This window comes from Crotalus tigris, unplaced genomic scaffold, assembly GCF_016545835.1.
Source record: "Crotalus tigris isolate CLP2741 ecotype Arizona unplaced genomic scaffold, ASM1654583v1 scf7180000018413.2111637, whole genome shotgun sequence".
Taxonomy (NCBI): Eukaryota; Metazoa; Chordata; class Lepidosauria; order Squamata; family Viperidae; genus Crotalus; species Crotalus tigris.
Genome location: NW_024096990.1, coordinates 1839266 through 1860046, shown reverse-complemented (window position 1 = coordinate 1860046; position 20781 = coordinate 1839266). Strand labels below are relative to the sequence as shown.

Sequence of the window (20781 nt, the reverse complement as noted above, 5' to 3'; positions counted from 1 at the left end):
TTGACAAGCAAAGTCCATGGGGGGAAGCTGGATTCAGTTAACAACCGGGCTACTAATCTATTGAGTCACTTAGCGACTGTGGCAAGCAAGGTCGTAAAATGGGGCAAAACGCACTTAACAAATGTCTCGCTTAACCAACAGAAATTTTGGGCTCCCTTGTGGTCATAAGTTCAGGCTACTGGTAGTCCTCAACTTACGGTCATTCACTTAGCAACTGCTCAAAGGTACAATGGCACCGGAAAATGTGACTTATGTCCATTTCTCACACTGACGACCGTCGCAGAGTTCCCACGGTGACCCGATCAAAATTGGGCCGCTCGACAATCGTTTCACCTTTACGACGGTCGCAGCGTCCCCCGGGGTCACGGGATTTTCCTTTTGCGATCTTCGGACAAGCAAAGTCCATGGTGAAGCCAGATTCACTTAACAACTGTGTTACTCCCTTAACAACGGCAGCTTAGCAACTTAGCAACGGTGGCAAGCAGTGTCGTAAAACGGGGCAAAAATCACTTAGCAAATGCCTCGCTTAATGACAGAAATTTTGGGCTGCCTTGCGATCGCAAATCGAGGACCGGAAGGCCCATCTTTATAGTGCAACCTTTCCGTTTTTCTTCCTTTGTTCCCCTCAAATGCAGAGCAGAAAGAGCCCTTTTGCTGTGCCACAAGGAGGAGACTGGTTGCCAGTTTTGGCACCGTCCTAGCTATACCCCAGACACCGTGGATTATAATCACAGGCAAGTCATCATCCTGGTTTAACATGAAAGTTGGAGAAAATTAGGAAAGGAAGGAAAAAAACAGCAATTCCCAAAGCTGCCACCGAGTCGCAGAACAGGCTGAGTAAAGGAGGCAAACCCACAACTCCTTTCATGGTGAGGGTGTTGAAAAGGCCACTGGCCAGGATTAATAGGGCGAGGCTGCAAAAGACACATCCACTTTACCAGTTATATTATATAGGCCAGTGATGGCGAACCTTTTAGAGCAGTGGTTCTCAACCTGTGGGTCGGGATCCCTTTTGGGGTCGAACGACCATTTCACGGGGTTGCCAAACAACGCAGTCTGCCATTTTTTTCTCTTTTCCTTAGCTGTGCTACTCCCTTTTATTCTATTGGCTTTTGAAAGCAATTATCACAATTATCAACCTACCTCAGCCTCCACAAGTGACAGCCACAACCAAAGGCTCAAGCAAAGAACCTTATTCAGAACATCAGCCAGTCATACTTTCTTGTCTGCTTTTCTCCCCTTCCGTATTTCTTTTATTTCTCCCATTTCTTCTTCTACCCATTCATTACATTTGACTTATGGCCACAACCGAACCCCAGCATTTGTGTTGCTAAGTGAGACACTTGCTAAGTCAGTTTCACCCCATTTGGCGGCCTTTTCTTGCCACAATTGTTCAGTCTGAAAGGGTATAGGGCAGTGGTCCTCAACCTTTTTAATGCCGCGACCCCCAACCGGTTGCAAGTCGAGGACTACTCAACTGGTGCAGCACCGTTTGCAGAATGGGACTCAGCAGGGCAGAGACAGCCTGGAAAATTCCTATTGGCTTTTGAAAGCCAATAAAATTAGACTCTATTCAAGAGAGTCTATTCTATTGGCTTTCAAAAGCCAATAGAATAAAAGGGAGTAGCACAGCTAAGGAAAAGCGGGGAAAAAAATGGCAGACTGCGTTGTTTGGCGACCCCCGTGAAATGGTCGTTCGATCCCAAATGGGGTCCCGACCCACAGGCTGAGAACCACTGGTATAGGGTTTCCTGCCAGAGCAGGGGGTTGGACTAGATGACCTTCAAAGTCCCTTCCAACTTTATTATTAAGTGAATCATTGCTGTTGTTAAGTTAGTAACACGGTTGTTCAGTGAATCTGACTGCCCCTCCCCCATTGACTTTATGTTGGTCAGAAGGTCGCTAAAGAGGATCACGTGACCCCAGGACACTGCAACCATCATAAATATGAACCAGTTGCCAACTGTCTGAATTTTGATCACATGACCATGGGAACACTGCGGCGGTTGTTAAGTGTGAAAAACGGTCATAAGTCACTTTTTTCAGTGACACTGTAATTTTTGTCACTAAATGAATGGTTGTAAGTGAAGGACTATCTGTACTACCCATTTTCTACCCTTGTTGGACTGTTTGGGGATTCCACATTGAATCCACCCATCCATACATCCATTTATCCACCCCCCCCCGCCCTACCTACCCACCCATCCATTTATCCAACTATCCATCCACACATCCATTTATCCATCTATTCATCCATCCATCCACACATCCATCCTTTCACTTCCCTACCCTCCCATCCATCCACCCATTTATCCATCCATCCACTCAACCATCTATCCATCCACTCATCGACCCATCCATCCTATTCATCCAGACATCCATTTATCCATCCATTCGTCCATCCATCCATCCACTCACCCATCTACTCATCCACTCAACTACCCACCCACCCACCCATTTATCCAACTATCCATCCACACATCCATTAATCCATCTATTCATCCATCCATCCACACATCCATCCTTTCACTTCCCTACCCTCCCATCCATCCACCCATTTATCCATCCATCCACTCAACCATCTACCCATCCACTCATCTACCCATCCATCCTATTCATCCACACATCCATTTATCCATCCATTCTTCCATCCATCCACTCACCCATCTACTCATCCATTCATCTACCCACCCATCCACCCATTTATCCAACTATCCATCCATACAACCATTTATCCATCCATTCGTCCATCCACACATCCATCCATCCACTTACCTACCCTTCCATCCATTTATCCATCCATCCACCCATTTATCCATCCATCCACCCATTTATCCATCCATCCACCCATTTATCCATTTATCCATAAACCCATTTATCCATCTATCTATCCATCCATTTATCCACCCACCCATTTATCCAACTATCCATCCATACAACCATTTATCCATCCATTCGTCCATCCACACATCCATCCATTCACTTACCTACCCTTCCATCCATCCACACATCCATCCATCCACTTACCTACCCTTCCATCCATTTATCCATCCATCCACCCATTTATCCATTCATTTATCCCTCCATCCACCCATTTATCCACCTGTTCATCCATCCACCCATTTATCCATCTATCTATCCATCCATTTATCCACACACCCATTTATCCAACTATCCATCCATACAACCATTTATCCATCCATCCACCCATTTATCCATCCATCCACCCATTTATCCACCTGTTCATCCATCCACCCATTTATCCATCTATCTATCCATCCATTTATCCACCCACCCATTTATCCAACTATCCATCCATACAACCATTTATCCATCCATCCACCCATTTATCCATCCATTTATCCACCCACCCATTTATCCATCTATCTATCCATCCATTTATCCACCCACCCATTTATCCATCCATCCATCCACCCACCCACCCACCCAACCATCCACTCACTCTTCTCTCTTCCTCCATCCCAGCCCCTAAAACTTTCTTGAATTCCAGCAATTCTGAGCTTGCCCTGATCCTGGAGCTCTCCCTCCTTCCTCACCTCACACAAGAAAAAACTGGGTCACTTCTGCTCTTCTTCCTCAGCTGTAATTCCCAACATCAGCCCTCCACATTGACAGAGGGAGCGGCTGGCTGAAAAAGACTTAACCTCTGGAGCCCTACAGGTGTTTCCAGCCCAACTGCTCCCCCCCTGCAGTGTGTAAGACTCCCAACCCCCTTGCAAAACAGAGGGTTTCATGGCCTGCAAGCACAAAGAGCTCCCACCCATCACCACCACCAACGGCTCCACGCTTCTCTTCGAAACAGCCTCTCGGTCACACCTGCCGATGCGGCGGCAGCGTTTGGCTGGCTGCTTTGAAGAAAGGAGAGGTAAGACAGGTGGTCATGGAGACGTGTTGGGAGCCGACAGTTCGGGGAGCCTGCAAGCCACAGGCATCTGCTCTCGCCAAGAGAAGGTGCTTTGAAGGTTGCCCAGATGTTGCTGTCACGTAATCTTTCAGAAGGTTTTGCTCACCGGTGGCCAGGAATACGGAAGGGGAAGGTAACTCGGCCGCCAAGGAAGCAAAGCTGTGATTCATACATTTCCAAGTTCTTTTAAATTTAGAAAGAGACAAGATCTGCCACCGAGTTTTAATTGGAAGAACAGGCCGGCGTGTTCCAGAATTAAAATAACCAGACTTAAAAAAAAAAAATCAGGGAGGGTTTAAGGTGAAGTTCTCTCTTGACTGTGGCCCGGTCCGTCTGACAGGATAAAAGGGGAAGGAGGGCAGCTTAAAATGAAGGGAGAACACCCCAATAAAGCAGCAACAAACAGAATTAAAAGCCCGTCTCACAAGGTCATCCTTTACCACTGACCAACTGCTTAACCGTCTCTACTTAGCTTTGCCTTTTGATCTGGCAACTGGGCACCCTCCCTTCTAACTATTTTCAACATGCCCCATTTTATTTACTTATTTATGTCCCATCTTTTTTTTTTATTTTTATTCATTTCCTAAGCACGTTTCTGGGGATGTTTCAAGAGCCAAAAGCATTCCTGGGAAAAAATACAATGTTAGAAGCTGACCCTCAGCCTCTCAGGATGCTGGAGTTCTCCTCTCCACTTATTCTCCCCTTTTTTGGGTTTAAATTCCACGGCTAAGCTAGGGGGTTGTTAAATGAGCCACACCCTATTTTACAGTCGTAAGTTCGGGTTGACTCACTTAACAGTCTCACTTAGCAACATTAATTCTGGTCCAAATTGTGGCCATGTACATGCATACATACTTACATACATACATACATACATACAATGCCTACATATTAATCTGGAAATATTCTTGTCTTGCATTTTGGGGTGCTGGGGTGAGGAACTGCTGGGCTTACTTTTCTACAGAGAGAAACAGCATTCTGGGATCTTAATGTCAGATTAAAGCTGCATCAACTGGAATGCCACGACTCCCAGATGCCTGGAGGACATTATTAAATACATGCAGAAAATGTCTATTCGTATCACATTAAGAATGGCAAAATCTGCTGGCAAACTCCGAGGGGTCCAGGGAGCTGCCTCCAAAACCATTTGGGAGTGTAAGCAGGCCAGGTGCTTAAGTAACGAGACTACCAAGTGTCAGCAGTTGCAGTCACGTTATGGAATGAAATTTAAATGCCCGTTAAATCAAAGTTGGGTTTTCTCCCCTACCGGCCTTTGGGACTGCAGCCTCACGGGTCTGTTCAAAGGCACTTCGCCAGAACAAACAAACAAACACAAAAAAGCTTTTGAATCTCCACATAAAGATAGTCCTCAACTTATAACAGTTTATTTAGTGACTGAAGTTACAACAGTTAGTAGAATGGTGAATAATAATCATGATAAAGTTGGAAGGGACCTTGGAGGTCATCTAGTCCAACCCCCTGCTCAGGCAGGAAACCCTACACCATTTCGGACAAATGGCCATCCAGTCTCTCCTTAAAAACTTCCAGTGTTGGAGCATTCACCGCTTCTGGAGGCAGGTGGTTCCACTGGTTAATTGTTCTCACTGTCAGGAAGTTTCTCCTTAGTTCTAGGTTGCTTACAAAAGGGGATTGCAATGACCCCGGGACAGTGCGACCGTCATAAATACGAGTTAGTTGCCAAGTGTATGAATGTTGATCGTGTGACCACAGGGGTACTGCAACGGTTGTTAAGTGTGAAAAAGGGTCGTAAGTCACGTTTTTTAGTGCTGCTGTAAACCTGGGATACTAAACGAATAGTTGTAAGTGAAGAACTTCCTGTATTGTGCCTATATGAAGATGCATCTAAAACATTAGAGGTTTTTCTGTCATCAAAATATCAAGCTTTTCTTACACCAGAGGTGGGAACTATGCCCCCCCCCCACATTGTGGCTTGTGGACTTCAACTCCCAGAATTCCCAAGCCAGCGTGGAATTCTGGGAGTTGAAGTCCACAAGTCATAAAAGGGCCCTAGTTCCCCACCCCGGTCTCACGTAGACAACGCCGTTTTCTCAACCTGACCTCCCAGGACATTTTGGTTTGCAAAAGGTCCTGCGCCACCACTTTATGGCTTTCCTAAATCCAAGTGCATCCGCCAAGCATAATATGGTCGAGACAAGAGCCTCGTTGTCACTCTATTAAAAACCATTTCAATTTCACCTCCAGCAATGCAGATATGTATTTACACCATGGCGGGCAGCCATCCAAGTTTTGCTGGCCAAATCCAAGACAGAGCGAGCGAGCGAGAGAGAGAAGAGGTAGGTTTTGAGACAGCATTTAATTACACACAAACGAAGGCAGAACTGACACTGAAGGGGGGAGGACTGGGGAAGGCGCAGTCAAACCGAGTACGAAAATAGCTCTGCGCCTTGGCTGTTGGGTGTTTCGTTTGTGGTTTTGTTTTCTTTAAAGCAAGGTTATTTACAGACAACCGACACAGGGCACGTAAAGTAGAGCACAAAGGTAGCGTGTGAACGTGGAAGGCCATGAAATGGCTCGGTCCCCATTTTGGAGAGCCTTCTTTTACAGTCTCCCACACGAGGAGGATCTGGAGACGGAAGGAGGACGTGGTACACAGCCAAACCACGGAATCCACAAGACGGACAATCTCAGGCAATTCCCGGATAATTCCTTAACCAAAAAAGTTTTTTAAGAGACCTCGGGGCTGAGCACCAGGCCCCTTCATTTCTCCCAACCCTCCGAGGACGCTACAAGACACAACGACGAGACATTTTAAGTCCCAGTTTCCCGGAGCAAGGGGTGGCTGAGGGAAGCCCGGCCGTTGAAAGCAGCCGAGTCTCTTGCAATCAAAGTAGAGAGCACCAATCTCAGTGGAGTCCTTTCGGAGAGCGCACCTAAGTCTCCGTCCCTCACCGGCGGTCCCATTTCACAGGGAAGGTTGGATCAACTTAATTCTTTCCTGCACTGCTCGGACCCCAGGTATTACCACCCGGTTCGCATCTCCTCCAACATTAAAAAATAAAGCCAAGATTTACAAATCCTTCTAAGGCAGCGGTATTGAAAAGATCTCCAGAAGGGAGGTTTTGATTGTGTTTCTCCTTAGTTTCTCTGTTTCCCAGGGACACCCCGTTTGTTTTTCCTCCGAGGCCAACCTGCCCTGACAGCGGCCTCGCCTTCCTTAAGCAGGGGCTTCTGTCGGCAGAGTCCGTAAGTTAAAGAAAACATTAAAAATCCTTCAGAGAGTGTTCGAGGGTCTTTTGAGAGGGAGCACCGTTCTCCCGCGGTCCCAGGACGGCTGTCCAGACCAAGCTCACACGTAGACGGCCGTTTTGGAGATGATGGAACCGTCGTGCTGGGATTCCATGTCGTCGTACTCGTAGCCGTGCGGGTCAGGGCTGAACCGCAGAATGGGGCCCAGCTGGTCGAATCGTTCCTCCTCGTCCTCCCGATGCCGCGGGGCGTAGCCGTAGGGAGGGTGCCGCCGTTCTTCGTGCTCCTCCTCTCTGTAATCTTCCTCGTCGTCCTCGTCCTCGGGCTTTCTTCCTGTGGCGGGTTTCAGCGGCCGGTCGAGTTCGGTGAAGTCATGCTTTGGTGGCTGAGCGGTCCCGTTGCCAAAGGGTCGAGTCTTGGGGTCAAAGGAGCCTTTGGAAGCTCGGGCGTGCCGGCGGTGGAAGATGAAGAAGACTATGATCCCCAGAATTGCCAGGGCCAGGATCCCCCCCACGATACCCCCGGCCAGGGCTCCAACGTTGCGGCTCTGACTCTTCACCGGCTGGTCTGAGTAAAGAAAGGAAGACGGGGAAGTCACTCCGAGAAATGCGAGTGGTTAGTAATACCAGCACTGGGGAAGGGGCAGAGCCTCAACTGGGTCCGGGAAAGAGGAGACCGGGCGGTCCTCGGGACCCCGCCATCCATCATCATCGTCACCATCTCTCGCAGGCGGCCAAGAGGCCCCTGTACGTCCACAGAGAAACTAAGGTATCGGAGGGTCCAGAAAAGCAACGTTCGCCCCACGTGTGTGGTGCCCCGGCTATCCTTCTGCCCCCCCCCCAAAGCCTCTCTGCACCCACAATGCCTCTGGCTCCTGGCCTATCTAAGCCCAAGGCTTTTTATCGCCGTGCCTTGAGCTAGTTAAATCTCACAATGCTTCCCGGCGTCCTGCTGCGCAAAGCACCGCGCACTGAACTTGTGACAGAAGAGGAAGAATTCAAATATATTCGGTTCCCCAGATTAGGTTAAAAAAAAAAAAAAAGACACCGATTATTCTACCGTACACATTATGAGACTTTGGACGGGCTCCAAGCTGGATCGACTTAAAATGCTGCCCCCCCCTCCCCAGCAGCTAAGTGGCACCAAAATCTTAATTCATCTTCACGCCACACTCCATTAGCCCCCCGTGCGCGCGCACGCACACACACCCACACACACTGAAAAGGTTGCAAAAGCCCACAGTTCTTACCCCGGACGAGGATGATTTGCTGGGTCGAAACTTGCCCCACGCGATTGGTGGCTTGGCAGATGAAGGTGGTGTTCACAGTGTAATCCACTTTTCTCACAAGTAGGCGGTGACCTTGGACCTCGACAGACTTCGGAAGCGGTCCATTGGTCCTGGGAAACCAAGCAAGGCCAGTTAAGCCATAAAGAAGATTCATAGATCGAATGGATGGATGGATAGATAGATAGATAGATAGATAGATAGATAGATAGATAGATAGATAGAGATAGTTGGTTGAGTGGATGGATAGATATACATAAATGATAGATGATAGATGATAGATTAGATAGATAGACAAACAGACATAGACAGACAGACAGACATAGACAGACACAGAAAGATAGATATAGACAGATAGATAGACAGACAGACAGACAGATACAGACAGACAGACAAGATATACATACAGATAGACAGATACAGACAGACAGACAGACAAGATATATATACAGATAGACAGATACCGTGTTTCCAACAAAAATAAGATCTCATCTTATTTTCAAGGTAGGTCGTACTTTTAGGGAAACACAGTAGATGGACGACAGGCAGATAGATGACAGACAGACAGACAGACATGGAGGAATGAATGGATAGATGAATGGATAAAGATAGGTAAATAGACAAACAGACAGATGTATTTTCAATGCAAAAGCCACAAAACAGAAATAACGATATCAACAATTGGCCTACTAGGATCAGATTGGAGATGCCCAGGACCGTCCCAAAACATAGGGTACAGAATTAAAAAAAAAAAAAAGAGAGAGAGAGAGAGAGAAAACATTTCCTCTGGCCCAGCAGTGGGCAATATGGTCCCTTGTAGCATCTGTGGACTTCAACTCCCAGAATTCCTCTGCCATCTATAGCAATTCTGGGAACTGAAGTCCCCAGGTCGTAAAGGAGCCATAGTTAACCCACCTCCTGCTCTGGCCAATAACTGGGTTGGGTTAAGGAACAGCTTACCAGGGAAAACAGGAAAAGATTAGGACTCACGTGGTCCAGAAGAAATCCACCGGAGTGGGGTTCCCCCTCGCGCTGCAAACGAGTATGGCGTCATTGCGGGTCAAATACCAGTTGTCATCGTAGCCCTCTATGGCAACCTCTGGGGCATCTGCAGAGAAAGCAGTCAAAATAGCTCAGACTTGGCTGAAGACGTGCGCCGCACAGATGCACCCACACACGCAACTTTCCTTCTCCGTCTTCCTCGACCTTCTTGCAGCAAATATTCTATATTGGCTGCTGAAAGTCTGACTTCTCTCCCCACCCAACCGCCTTAACCCCTCCTTCTCCACGCAGGTGTTGGGAATCTGCCAGCTGGGCTGGAAGGAGGGGTCAAGCGGGGAACTAGCCTTGGGGAATCAGCAGCATCAGCTTTCCCGAGATCCATGAACAGCCTCGTGGTTGTTCCCAAGGGAAGGTAAGCAGTCTGGGGAGATTCTTGTAACACAGGTGGTAAACAATGAAGTTATGGTTTTTATTATTATTATTATTATTATTATTATTATTATTATTATTATTATTATTATTATTCACGTGGCTCTGGCTGCTTGCATCTGAAAGCTGGATGAATTTGAGCCAGCCCTTCCCTTTCAACACCTGGATATTAAAAAACATGGTGGTTTATGAATTGTAATTCCAGGTGACAAGAGAGCCAGGGTGGTGCAGAAGTTAAGAAGCTGAACTAGGGGTGGGAGAATTGTGGTTCTGACAAAATAACAAGAGTTGGAAGGTGCCTTGGAGGTCTTCTACTCCAACCTTCCCTATATGATTCCAGACAAGTGGCTGTCCAGTCTCTTTTTAAAAGCCTCCAGTGATGGAACACCTACAACCTCTGAAGGCAAGACGTTCCACTGGTTAATTGTTTTCACTGTTAGGAAGTTTCTCCTTAGTTCCAGGTTGCTTCTCTCCTTGATAGGTTTTCCACCCATTGCTTCTTGTCCTGTCTTCAGGTGCTTTGGAGAATAGCTTGACTCCCTCTTCTTTGGGGCAGATCCTCAGATATTGAGGCAGTGCTATCATGTCTCCACTCGTCCTTCTCTTCATTAGACTAGACATTCCCAATTCCAGCAACCATTCCTTATATGTTTTAGCCTCCAGTCCTCTAATCATCTTTGTTGTTCTTCTCTGTACTCTTTCTAGAGTCTCCACATCTTTTTTACATCGTGGTGATCAAAACTGGATGCAGTATTCCAAGTGTGGCCTTACCAAGGCCTTGTAAAGTGGTATTAATACTTCACGTGATCTTGATTCTAACCCCCCCCCCCTCAGCCATGGAAGCTGCTGGGAGGACCCTGGATCAATCCCCATTTCCCTCTCTCAGTCCAGCCCATCACACGGAATTGTCATTGAGCAGGGGTAGGCAACCTTGGCTCTTTTATGACTCGTGGATTTCAACTCCCAGAATTCCTGAGCCAGCCTGGCTCAGCCTGGAAACCTCTCTCTTTCCCCTCAGCATGGCTGGCTCAGGAATTCTGGGAGTTGAAGTCCACAAGTCATGAAGGGGCCAAGGTTACCTGCCCCTGCCCAAATGCCTGAATTTTGATCATGTGACTGTGAGGAAAAATATTTAAATATTTAAACCAGGGGTCTTCAAACTTGGCTCTTTTATGACTCATGGACTTTAACTCCCAGAATTCCTGAGCCCGTGTGGCTCAGCTTGGAAACCTCTCTCTTTCCCCTCAGCATGGCTGGCTCAGGAATTCTGGGAATTGAAGTCCACGAGTCATAAAAGAGCCAAGGTTCCCCATCCCTGCCCTATATCAGGGGTCCTCAACCTTGGCAACTTTAAGACTCGTGGATTTCAATTCTCAGAATTCCTCAGCCAGCCACGCTGAGGGGAAAGGGAGAGATTTCCAAGCTGAGCCATGCTGGCTCAGGAATTCTGGGAGTTGAAGTCCACGAGCCATAAAAGAGCCAACGTCGCCTACCCCTGTATTGAGGGACAGATATGCAAGGTTGGAACACGACACGTGCTGGCTTGCGCTCCGACAGATCTGACCCACAAATAAACTCCGGGGACAACTTCTCTGAGTCTCCCCAAGCCGCAACACCCCACTCCACTCACACAATATGGAAAGCTGGACAGGGAAGGACTCGGCTTGTGGCAGGGCGACGTGTTCGACAAGGCAGGTGATCTGCTGCTCGTTGGCCTCCTTGGTGGGAATTAAGTTGTAGCGGCTGGTGACGGTGACGGTGCCATCGGGGTTATTTGTCGTCTCAACACTGGAGTTGCCGTTCAGCTTCGACTGCCAGGTGATGCGCGCTGGCGGCTTCCCGTTGGCGGACGTGCACACGGCCACTGGCTGCTCCACGTTGCTGGCCTTCACCTCCTCAGCCGCAGCACTGCTTGTGGGCTTGGCTGGAAGAGGAACAGACGTGCAGGTGAAAAGGCTGCATTTGCACAAGGTACATGACCCTAAGGCAGTGATGGCGAACCTTTTAGAGACCGAGTGCCCAAACTGCAACCCGAAACCCACTTACGCATCGTCCGGTGCCGGGTGGGTGTGGCCCATTGGGTGGGTGTGGCCCATTGGGTGGGCGTGGCTGCGGTGGTAACTGGGTGGGACTAAAAAATTCTATCAACTAATTCCAACTTTGCAAGATCTTTTTTTTCCCCCACGAGAAGTTGAAATTGACTGATTGATTGAACCTTTTTTTTTGCACACGGCGGCGGAGGCCTAAAGCGAAAAGGTTTTATAAAACCCAGCTGAAGGCCTAGGACTGGGGCGATGGTGCGCGTGCCCACAGAGAGGGCTCTGAGTGCCGCCTCTGGCACCCGTGCCATAGGTTCGCCACCACTGCCCTAAGGCCAGACTGTATGAGTGTTTCTCAACCGGGGCCGCTTGGGAACTTCGACTCCACTGAATTCTGGGAGTTGAAGTCTGTGCATGCTGGCTGGGGAACCCTAAGAGTTGAAGTCCACAAGTCTTAAAAGTTCCCAAGGATGGACACCCCTGGTTTAAGTGATGGGGATTATGCCCCACTCCCCAGGAGTTACAGGTAATAGTTAGGGACTGTTTTCCTTGCATCACCCAATCTTTCTGCCCACTTCAGACATGGGAAAATGCTAGTTCCAAAGCTAGTGTCAGGGGACCTTTGTTTGCAACTAATTGCACTAATTTGCACAGCATAAATACAACATTTTTGGGGCGTGGGGAGGAGACTACAACAGACAAGAGTCTCTTCTACAATTTTGTCCTCAGTTGCCAGACTTCTCCCCCCCCCTCCCCCCAGAGGTGCCATCTATTTCGGAGAGAAAGTTCTGTAATCCTAAAGTCCTCCAGGTGTTTGCCATTTTGGGAGCGAAAATGAATGGAATTTCCAGATAAAAGGAGAGGAGTTGGGAAGTTTCCCACAGATTCCCCTGTAATCATAAGGGCCAGAAGACATTCACAGTGAATCAGGAATGGGTTTCTGGGTAGATCGCACAGCGCACAGGGCAAAATCCCTATAATTTCTATAATTACAACTGAGGTTAAAAAAAAATCGTTCTCAGGAGATACCTTACTTTTTTTCGCAGCTCATAAAAAAAAGGGGGGAGAGGTAAGACGGATGTTGGGATTCTACCCCAAACTGCTAGAAATTTTGCACAGCCTCTCATTGGTGTCAAAATTTTCAAGCAGGCATTGCTGTAAAAAAACGACATCTCTGAGATTTTTGGGGGTAACTCTATATTATAGGTAGCCCTTTCTACTGCAACCAATCCTTTAGCAATCGTCCGAAGTTACACTGGCACTAAAAAAAAGTGACTTACGATCAACAAAGGGGATTAGGGGACTGGAGGCTAAAACATATAAAGGAACGGTTGCTGGAATTGGGTATGTCTAGTTTAACAAAGGGAAGGACGAGGGGGGACATGATAGCAGTGTTCTAATATCTCAAGGGCTGCCCCAAAGAAGAGGGAGTCAAGCTATTCTCCAAATGAGGCTGTCTCACAGACTGTTCTCAGGGCTGGAGTGACTAATAATAGTAGTCTGAGTGAAGTAGAACTCTTAAGCTATTCCAATATCTCAGAGGTTGCCACAAAGAAGAGGAATCAAGCTATTCTCCAAAGCGCCTGAAGGCAGACAAGAAGCAGTGGGTGGAAACGAATCAAGGAGAGAAGCAACCTAGAACTAAGGAGAAACTTCCTGACAGTGAGAACAATTAACCAGTGGAACAACCTGCCTCCAGAAGTTGGGGGTGCTCCAAAACTGGAAGGTTTTTAAGAAGAGATTGGACAACCATTTGTCTGAAATCATACAGGGTTTCCTGCCTGAGCAGAGGGTTGGACTAGAAGACCTCCAAGGTCCCTTCCAACTGTTATTATATTCTATTTCGTTACATTTTTTTAAAATTAAGAAAAGCAAGGCTCTGCCATGGGGGGGGGGCTTCATCCAGTTCCGTATTCTGCGCTCCTGCAGAACTGTAAAATGGAGAAGCCTTGCATTTTAAATCAGCAGCTTTCTTATGGGGTGGGCAAGCTTTAAAGGTCAATCCGAGAAACTCCGTGTCTAATAAAGACCTACAACTAAGAAAAGGGAATTATCTCCCCCCCCCCTCCTAAGGTCCATCAGATTTTTCAGACCAGGACTCTTGAAAGAGGACACCCTTACCAAATCTCTCTGCAGCGAAGTGTTAGGACAATGGTTCTCAACCTTTTTAATGCCACGATTCCCAACTGATCATAAGCCAAGGACTACTCAACCGGTCGTAAGTCGAGGACTACTCAACGGGTGCAGCACCGTTTGCAGAATGGGACTTTTGGCGGCCTCAGCAGGGCAGAGACAGCCTTGACAATTCCTATTGGCTTTTGAAAGCCAATAGAATTAGACTCTATTCAAGAGAGTCTATTCTATTGGCTTTCAAAAGCCAATAGAATAAAAGGGAGTAGCACAGCTAAGGAAAAGGGGAAAAAATGGCAGACTGCGTTGTTTGGCTACCCCCATGAAATGGTCGTTCGACCCCAAATGGGGTCCCGACCCACAGGTTGAGAACCACTGCATTAGGAGAAGCGAATCCGAAGTAGGGTTGGATCTGAGCAGACTCAAGGCTTTGGGGGTGGGGGGTGGGCGGTGTTTTGCCCCTGCAAAAGAACCAATTATTGGTGTCATTAGCCTAGTTCCCTATGCAATAATGAGTGGCCCGTAATTAATTGGAAGAATGGAGACACGCCACCATCTCGGCAATCCTAGAATGCATGACCTGGCAGATCAGCTTAGCTTAACGCACAACAGCCCCTGGGAAGTCATTCAAAAGCATCAGGAACACTTGAATGCCAGATGCACCGAGACAGATATGGTGGGCTTTGCTCGTTGGGGGGATTCAGCGGGCCGAAGGCCCACACACGCCAGAGGACTCAGGCAAGGTTGGGGTAGTTGAGCAAATAAATAAATAAATAAACGTTAGGGCAGGTTGGGGGTCTTTAGAAGGGTTAGGTGTCTACGCCTTTTATAATTCTCTTACAAACAGCAATTCATTTATTTAGCAGATATTTTTTTCCCCTATTCCCTTATTTATAAAAGTTGCAGGATGATTGTGACGGGGGGGGGGAAGGTGTACAAGCTTAAAGTATTCAATATATACCGTATATGCTGCCATATTAGGCGACCCAGCGTATAAGACGACCCCCGTCTTTATAGCCGGGCCGCATTCCTAGAACGTCGTCTTATACGCCGGAAACTACCAGTATTTCCGGCGTATAAGACGACTCGGCGTATAAGACGACCCCCGTCTTTGGCGCCGATTTCAGCGCTCGCGGAAGTCGTCTTATACGCCGGCATTTACGGTATTTATTTTCAGCCAGAGATCAGCTTTTTTTTTTTTTTTTTAGGATTTCAAAGTCAAGTTTTGACAGCCCTTCGGGAACTATCAGTCAGGACACAGACACGAGGAATACTAAAATTCTGTTTTCTTGATGTAGGTTAGAATACAGACAGTCCTTGACTTACATCGGTTTATTTAGTGACCATTTGAAGTTACAAGGACACGGAAAAAAGTGACCCATGTGACCCATGACCGTTTTTTACACCGTTGCAGCATCCCCATGGTCACGGGATCAAAATTCAGACACTTGGCATCTGACTCATATTTACGACGGTCGCAGTGCCCCGGGGTTATGTGATTCCCCCTTTTGTAACTTTCTGACAAGCAAAGTCAATGGGGAAGCCAGATTCTCTTAACCACCATGTTATTAATTTAATAACTGCAGTGATTCACTTAGCAAACAAGATGTAAAACGGGGCAAAACTCACTTAATTTCTCACTGACCAACATAAATTATGGGCTCAAATGTAGGTCAAGTTGAGGACTATCTGTACTGGGATCTTGAAAATCTCTTATGCCAAAGAGAATCAAGACTGGTCCATCTTGAGTTTCTTTCTTGTGCTTTCCTGATTTCTTGGGCTAAGCCAGGGGTAGGCAACCTTGGCTCTTTTATGACTCGTGGACTTCAACTCCCAGAATTCCTGAGCCAGTCACGCTGAGGGGAAAGGGAGAGGTTTCCAAGCTGAGCCCTGCTGGCTCAGGAATTCTGGGAGTTGAAGTCCACCCATCTCCAAGTGGCCAAGGTTGAGAAATACAGGCCCAGGCCAGGGGTAGGCCACCTTGGCTCTTTTATGATTCGTGGACTTCAACTCCCAGAATTCCTGAGCCAGCATGGCTCAGCTTGGAAACCTCTCCCTTTCCCCTCAGTGTGGCTGGCTCAGGAATTCTGGGAGTTGAAGTCCACCAGTCATAAAAGAGCCAAGGTTGCCTACCCCTGAGCTAAGCTCTTGTTTCACCAATGGCTGCCACCACACCTTTTCCAGGGTTATTTCTGTGTTCCCCGGCAGCTTCACCAAGTGTCATAATATCGCTTACTTGGCTTTGCCTTCCCACGTGATATAGAGACTAGGTCAGTGCAATTCCACCGCCGGCAGCTCAGCCCAAGGCGTAGAGCCGTGTCTTAGGGGTTCCCCCCACAAACCACAGCATTTCACAACTTAACTGGGTGTGTCAACCCTACCAGCGGTTAGCTGGAGGCCCTGCAGATCGAAGGCGAGCACTTGGTTCTTACCCAAGACAATCAAGTTGGTGGTGCCAATTTCATTGCCGTGGGGGTAGGTGGCAAACTCGCAAGAGTAGGTGCCTTCATCCGTCATGAGAAGGTGTTCAATGACCAGTGTGGCGTCCGTCAAGGATGGTACGTGAAAATGGATGCGCCTGCTGTTCCTCTCCACTGGATAGTTTTGTCCGTGCTTTGGATGGTGCACGGCCACATTCTGCCTCCGGCCTTCGATCTCCTTCACCCAGGTCACTTGGCTGACCTGCACCTCAGGCTCAGTTACCACGATGTTGCAAGGCAGGACCGCCTTCTTCCCCAGGTACCCGGTGACCTCATGGTTGACTGTCACTTGCTGGGCGAATACAACTAGAGAAGCAAAACATAAGGCAGCTGAGTTAACAGCTCACACTTTCTGGCAATCGAGAAGCCTTTTGAAGACCAACTAGGAACAATTTTATTTTTAAAACGAGCAATGGTGTTTTGGCTGTGCTGGTCCAACCTTGACACGGATGGGGTTCACACGACATGCTAAACTCCAAACGGTGTTTGAGCAAACAATTGCTAAATTCATCTCACCCGTGATGCCCAAAGAAATCAAATTCACGACGGTTTAAAATGATGGTCCAGTTTATATTACAGACTAAGACAGTGGCTGCATCCCCACAACACACAGAAAACCTTCCAAAGCTATTTTTTTTTAGCCTAGTCTAGAACTCAACTCAGCCAGTGAAAAATTGAAACGGGAAATTGCATCCTATCAGAAAGGGAAATATTTAAAATGAAATCAGATGAAGTGTGAAGTACCCTACACTCAATGTTCAAAGCACATCCTGTACTTTGGGGTGTGGGGTGTATGTAGAAGCACCCCCTCCGGTAGGTGGTGGCAAAAATCACATTTCTTCTTTAAAACTAAAATGTAATTGAAGAGGTTTTTAAACAAGACAAAAACAATGCAAATATTAAAAGAGCAGCAAAGAAAACAAGAAGGGACGGCGTATACATAAGAAAATAGAAACAGAAATAAAGAGAAAATCTTTGCAATCTTTTTGAGTGATTACAAATGCATTTATATTTTACCCTTTCGCTTCCTTCTTCCCATAACTATCCTTTCTAATAGTCAGCATGGCTGGCTGGGGAATTCTGGGAGTTGAAGTCCACACCTCTTAAAATTGCCAAGTTTGAGATCCACTACTTTATACCTTAAACCAGAGGTAGGCAACCTTGGCTCTTTTATGACTGGTGGACTTCAACTCCCAGAATTCCTGAGCCAGCCATGCTGAGGGGAAAGGGAGAGGTTTCCAAGCTGAGCCATGCTGGCTCAGGAATTCTGGGAGTTGAAGTCCACAAGTCATGAAGGGGCCAAAGTTTCCCTCATGCTGGCTCAGGAATTCTGGGAGTCGAAGTCCACGAGTCATAAAAGAGCCAAGGTTGCCTAGCCCTGTTCTAGACTTAGTGTTTCTCAGCCTTGGCCACTTGACGATGGGAGGACTTCAACTCCCAGCATTCCTGAGCCAGCCTCGCTGAGGGGAAAGGGGAGAGGTTTCTAAGCTGAGCCATGCTGGCTCAGGAATTCTGGGAGTTGAAGTCCACAAATCATAAAAGAGCCAAGGTTGCCTACCCCTGCCTTAAACCCATCCTATTTAGACACACGTGGTTTGGGCTCATCCTACAATTGTGCCATTTTACATCCCCCCCCTATTGTTAATATCTTTCTTGGGGAACAGAAGGAAGTTTTTGACATGTTGATGCGACGCGGAATTAACACACTGAAACCCTAATAAATTGGGAAGAACGCTGACTGCCCGAAGCACAGAGAGCAATTAAAAAGATGATTTCACTTCATTTCAAAGACGGGATCTAAAAACTTGAAGTGAAGGACCAGGATCCCTTTCTCCTTTCAAAGTAACTCCTCGACTGACATAAAAGGAGATTTGATCTAAAGCAGTGTTTCTCAACCTTGACCATTTTAAGGCATGTGGACTTCAGCTCCCAGAATTCCACAGCCAGCAATGCTGGCTATGGAATTCTGGGAGTTGAAGTCCACATGCCTTAAAATGATCCAGGTTGAGAAACACTGATCTAAAGGTAGTTCTTGACCTCTGACAGCTGAGCCCAAAATTTCTGTTAAGCAAGACAGCAGTGAATTGTGCCCCATTTTACGACTTTCCTTGCCACACTTACTAAGCAAATCGCCTACGTTGTTAAATGAATAACCCGGTTGTTAAGTGTGTCTGGCTTCCCCCTGGACTTTGCTTGTCAAAAGGTCGCAAAAGGGGGAAACCACATGACCCGGGGACACTGCAACCGTCATAAATACGAGTCAGTTGCCAAGCGTCTGAATTTTGATCACGTGACCCTGGGGATGCTGCAACGGTCATAACTGTGAAAAACGGTCATGAGTCACCTTTTTCAGTTGTAACTTGGAACGGTCAATAAATGAAAGGTTGTGACTTGAGGCCTACCTGAATATGCTTCTGTGTGGTTAAGATTTTGTCTTTTATATATATATATATTTACTACAATAGTTACACATCACTATCTTATCCTTTCTCTTTTTGTTCATCTGCTTCTGTCTATATCGGTGGTTCTCAACCTTTTTAATGCCGCGACCCCCAACTGGTCGTAAGTCGAGGACTACTCAACTGGTGCAGCACCGTTTGCAGAATGGGACTTTTGGCGGGCTCAGCAGGGCAGAAACAGCCTGGACAATTCCTATTGGCTTTGGAAAGCCAATAGAATTAGACTCTATTCAAGAGAGTCTATTCTATTGGCTTTCAAAAGCCAATAGAATAAAAGGGATTAGCACAGCTAAGGAAAAGGGGGAAAAAAATGGTGGACTGCGTTGTTTGGCGACCCCCGTGAAATGGTCGTTCGACCCCAAATGGGGTCCCAACCCACAGGTTGAGAACCACTGATCTATATTGTTCTGTAGGACTTTTTTTCCACCTTTTCTCTTATGGATATAAATATTTTACATATACCAACAGGAAATAAGAATGCTGTTAATTGACATATTTATAAAAGCCATGTTAAACTAATCGTGTATATCAGGCCTTCTCTGCAGTAGCTTGTGAAATATGCACCTTTTTCTGAATTTTAGGAAATGGCTCAAATTTTCCGTATTAAACAGGCTTTGGATGTCAAAATTAAGGAAGAAAACAATAACCATCTCATTTTTTACTATCTGATTGTTCATTTTAAACGATTGGCAGATCGTTTTATGCTGTAATCTTTCCCTAATAAGGCCAGAGTCCTTAATATTGTTATGCCTGCTGCCTCCCAAGGACTCAACTGTTAATTGCAAATATTAATTAAAAATAATAATTTTCAGGGCAATATGTACATAGGCTAGCACACCTGGGTCAATCAACCAACTTGCTTTTCAACTACCCAAATCCTGAGAGATAGGCTGGGTTGACCCAAAGCCATTCCCTCCATGCGAATGAACGTTAATATGAATCTTATATAGCCCAACCCTTTAATTATTACCATGTTCTTTTACTTTCTTCTTCTTTCGGTACTGCCACCAAAACTGAAACAATGGGTGTTTCTCCAGCTGCAGAGACAAATTAAGCCACTGATGCTATGCCAGGCTTTTAGCAAAGGTGTTTTATGAATGCAAGGTTTTTTTTTTTAATAGGGTGCAACTGGACAGCCTAATATGTTGCTGCTTCTATTTATTCATTAGTTAAATCAGTGTTTTTCAAACGTGGACACTTTTAAGATGTGTAGACTTCAACTCCCAACTTGAAGTCCACCCATCTTAAAGTAACAAGGCTGAGAAACAATGCTGGCTGAGGAATTCTGGGAGTTGAGGTCCACCCATCTTGAACTGCCCAAGGTTGAGATTCCAAGAGAAAACAAGTCTCACTGCAGCCTGGATTAAAAAGGAACTTTTGATTGTGGCACTTCCTGAATTGAAAATCCATAAAACTGTCATTTGAGAGTGACATCAACAAGCGAAAGGCAGCTCAGCCAGCTAAGCAGACCAGCCCCAATGGACAAGAAAGATGTGGCAGTGTGACGCAGCAGCTTCAAACGAAGCCTCACATTGTCTGGGCTCTGCATGGAGCCAAGGGTTCAAGGAAAGCAGGATGTCGCTTGTGCAGTCAAAACACCCGTTGGATTATTTGTCCGGTTATGAAAGTAAACATCTGATAGGACTTTTTTTTTTCTTCCAGGCTGTGGGTGGAAAACCAACTTGGTCTCCCAACACTGATCAGCAGTAGATATTTATTCATTTAAAACAGTGGTTCTCAACCTGTGGGTTGGGACCCCATTTGGGGTCGAACGACCATTTCACGGGGGTCGTCAAACAACACA

General features: G+C 46.7%; 1 protein-coding gene and 1 pseudogene across 1 annotated transcript in view; one reads left to right on the top strand and one right to left on the bottom strand.

Annotated features, from left to right (window-relative positions):
- Positions 1-2704: 2704 nt before the first annotated feature.
- LOC120312045 lies at positions 2705-3981 on the top strand (annotated as a pseudogene).
- A 2260-nt stretch (positions 3982-6241) lies between these two features.
- Positions 6242-20781, bottom strand: part of NECTIN2 (nectin cell adhesion molecule 2) — a 47382-nt gene continuing 32842 nt past the window's right edge. Inside the window, exons 2-6 of the mRNA XM_039352230.1 lie at positions 16471-16824; positions 11500-11793; positions 9429-9546; positions 8403-8551; positions 6242-7720 (exon numbers count right to left, since the gene is read on the bottom strand). Coding sequence (XP_039208164.1) covers positions 7254-7720; positions 8403-8551; positions 9429-9546; positions 11500-11793; positions 16471-16824 — 1382 coding nt within the window. The 3' untranslated portion in view covers positions 6242-7253. The remainder of the gene's footprint in view (positions 7721-8402; positions 8552-9428; positions 9547-11499; positions 11794-16470; positions 16825-20781) is intronic.